We start from the raw sequence: 3329 nt of genomic DNA, 5'->3' as shown, positions 1-3329 counted from the left end.
GGTATTTTTGGTGTATAAAATGACATTTTTGTTTAATAAAATGATACTTTTACCTGATAAAATGATAATCTAAGCGGATAAAATGACAGTTAGCTTATAAAAATGATAGTTTAGCTGAAGAAATTGCATATAAGCTGATAAAATGATACTTTAACGTGACAAAATGACATAAAACTGACAAAATGATAGTTTTGCCGGTTAGAATGATACTTTCAGCCGATAGAATGATAGTTTTGCTGGGTAGAATGATACTTTCAGCCGATAGAATGATAGGTATTTTTGGTGTATAAAATGATATTTTTTTTAATAAAATGATACTTTTACCTGATAAAATGATAATCTAAACGGATAAAATGACAGTTAGCTTATAAAAATGATAGTTTAGCTGAAGAAATTGCATATAAGCTGATAAAATGATACTTTAACGTGACAAAATGACATAAAACTAACAAAATGACATAAAAATGATAAAATGATAGTTTCTGATGATAGATTTTCCTGATAAAATAATACTCTGAGTTGATAAAATGATACTTTTACTGATTTGTAGGTTTGTACATTCCTGTTTGTGATGATGCTTTGAAGCCAATGATTGGTATGAAATTCAATACATTAGTAGAAGCATCTGGTTTCTATGAACTCTATGCCCGTTCAGTTGGTTTTGGCATTCGTAAACTGGGCAACAAATCAGTTCATGGTATTATTAAGTGGCAGTATTTGGCTTGCAGCAGACAAGGCTCTAAGAGTTTTATACCTGGTCATGCATCCAAATCAACTGAAGTGTCTGTTAAGAGGCGTAGGTGTCGGTCGTTTAGGTGTGAATGTCTTGCTAAGCTCAACTTGAGATATTTTTCAGATGGTATTAGCAGCGGGTATGAGGTTTATCAGTTTGTTGAGTATCATAATCACTTAATGGTTGCGGATGAGCATAGGCATTTTATGACGGCCAATCGCAGTCTGGATCCTATCCATCGAAGTTTTATGGAGGATTGTGGCAGGTGTAATATTGGTCCCACTCAAACATTCAAACTTTTGAAGGAGATAATGGGTGGACCTGAAAATGTTGGATGTGATATTATTGATATTAGAAATGGTTATCGTGATATTATGTCCAATATTGATGGTTCAGATGCTCAAATGATTTTTGATTATATGCGTTCTCAAAAGGAATTATCTGATGCCTTCTATTATGAAATTGAGGTAGGATCTCATGGAAAGTTAACTAAACTCTTCTGGGCTGATGCTATTTCAAGACGAAATTATCATATGTTTGGAGATGTAATTTCATTTGATTCAGCATACAACACTAACAGGTATATTACTTTTGTTGCTAAAAGACCTAAAATGATACTTTTTGCTGATACAATGATACTTTTTGGTGATACAATTATATTTCAGTGGATACAATGATACTTTTTGCTGATAAAATGATAGTCATAGCTGATAAACTGATACTTTTCTATATGCATGTAAATATAACTCAGTTTTATGTTATGTTTTGAAGGTATTGCATGATTTTTGATCCATTCACTGGAAAAGATAACCATTCCAGAGCAGTTACATTTGGAGCTGGATTGTTATAAAGTGAAGGCAGAGACTCATATTCTTGGTTGTTTGGCTGTTTTGTTCGATGTATGGGGTGGTTGCACCCAAAATGATTATCACTGATCAAGATTGGGGGATGAAACTTGCTGTTCAACAAGTACTTTTACAAACAAGGCACCGATGGTGCATGTGGCATATTATGGTTAAGGTGTCAGATAAGTTGCCCAAATCCTTGCTTGGTAGTGAAGATTTCAAAAAAGAGTTTAATGCATGTGTTTGGTCTGATTTGTTAGAGCCTGATGAGTTTAATATAATATGGAATGATATTATGGAACGGTATGGATTAGAAGACGTCCACTGGTTTGGATCGATGTTTGAAGATAGAGAATTCTGGGTTCCTGCTTATGTTCGAGATTTTCCCATGGGGTCGCTTCTTAGGACTACATCGATGTATGAATCAGAGAATAGCTTTTTTAAAAACTACACAAAGCCTCGTGCAAATCTTGTACAGTTCATGAATTTCTTTAACTGTGCTGTTGGAGATCAAAGGAATGCCAATTCAAGATTGAACTACTTGGATTACTCAACTATTCCTGATTTGTCAACCCAATTGCCTATTGAGAAGCATGCATCTACAATCTACACTGATAATATTTTCAAACATGTACAACAGAAAATAAGTATGGTATGTGAGATTGTTTCGATAACTGTTGAGGATAACATCAAGATGCATAAGGTCAAGGACCAATATGGTAGAACATGGGATGTTAAGTAAGATTGTAAGCAAGACACATTCGAGTGTAGTTGTAAGAAGTTTTCCAGAATTGGTTTGTTATGCTGTCATATATTTTGTTTGTTGAAGAATAAGTCTGCTAATCTCATTCCTGAGAAATATTTTGGTCGAAGGTGGTTGAAGAGCTCTTTACTAAAGGCAGCACATGGTCTACCATCTGAGGAGATACAACCATTTGAACGTGTGCTCCATTTATAACCTTATTGTAAAAACTCTATTTTTTCAGTCAGAGAAATGATAGTATTTATTGTAATAATGTTATCTTTTACCTTGCAGATTTGGATGAAAAGCAGAAAGTTAAGAAAAAGTTGTTCTCCAACTTTTATCGATTAGTCCAAAAGTCTGAGGGAAGTAAGGATCATCTGTCTTTGTTATGTGCTGGTCTTGATGATTTGGAAGAGCATATATTTGGAAATTGTGCAATACCTTCAGTCATTGAAAAGAAAAATATGGTTGAGAAATTTTATGGAATGGCAGTAGCTGATGTAATTGATGTACATCCTCCAAATGTTGTTAGAACCAAAGGATCAGCTAGTGACAAAGTATCAAAGAGGGAGAGTGCAATAAGGAAAGCAAATAAGCCTCAACGACGGTGTGGTAAATGTCATGAGATGGGTCGTCATGATTCAAGAAATTGTGGTAGAGTCAATGAGAAGACAGATTGAAGCCATTTGATATAAAATGATACTTTCAGCCGATAAAATGATACTTTCAGCCAATAAAATGATAGATATTTTTGGTGTATAAATGATAGGTTTACTGTATAAAATGATAGTTTTGCCGGATAGAATGATACTCTGAGTTGATAAAATGATAAATGTTACGCGCAGCAGATAAAATGATATTTCTAACCTATAAAATGACAAAATTATACTTGCAACCGATAAAATGATATTTCTGACTGATAGAATGATACTTTGAGTTGATAAAATGATACTTTTGTTTATAAAATGATACATTGGTCATAAAATGACACTTTAACCTGATAAAA

At 33.6% G+C, this 3329-nt stretch overlaps 1 protein-coding gene across 1 annotated transcript; it reads left to right on the top strand.

Annotated features, from left to right (window-relative positions):
• Positions 1-1630: 1630 nt before the first annotated feature.
• On the top strand, positions 1631-2320 carry LOC121803885 (protein FAR1-RELATED SEQUENCE 4-like). Its single transcript, XM_042203464.1, has one exon. The coding sequence runs from the start codon at positions 1631-1633 to the stop codon at positions 2318-2320; it is 690 nt and encodes a 229-aa protein (XP_042059398.1).
• Positions 2321-3329: the final 1009 nt, after the last annotated feature.

Source organism: Salvia splendens, chromosome 5 (assembly GCF_004379255.2).
Source record: "Salvia splendens isolate huo1 chromosome 5, SspV2, whole genome shotgun sequence".
In the NCBI taxonomy this organism is placed as follows: domain Eukaryota; kingdom Viridiplantae; phylum Streptophyta; class Magnoliopsida; order Lamiales; family Lamiaceae; genus Salvia; species Salvia splendens.
This window is presented reverse-complemented; position numbering and strand designations above follow the sequence as displayed.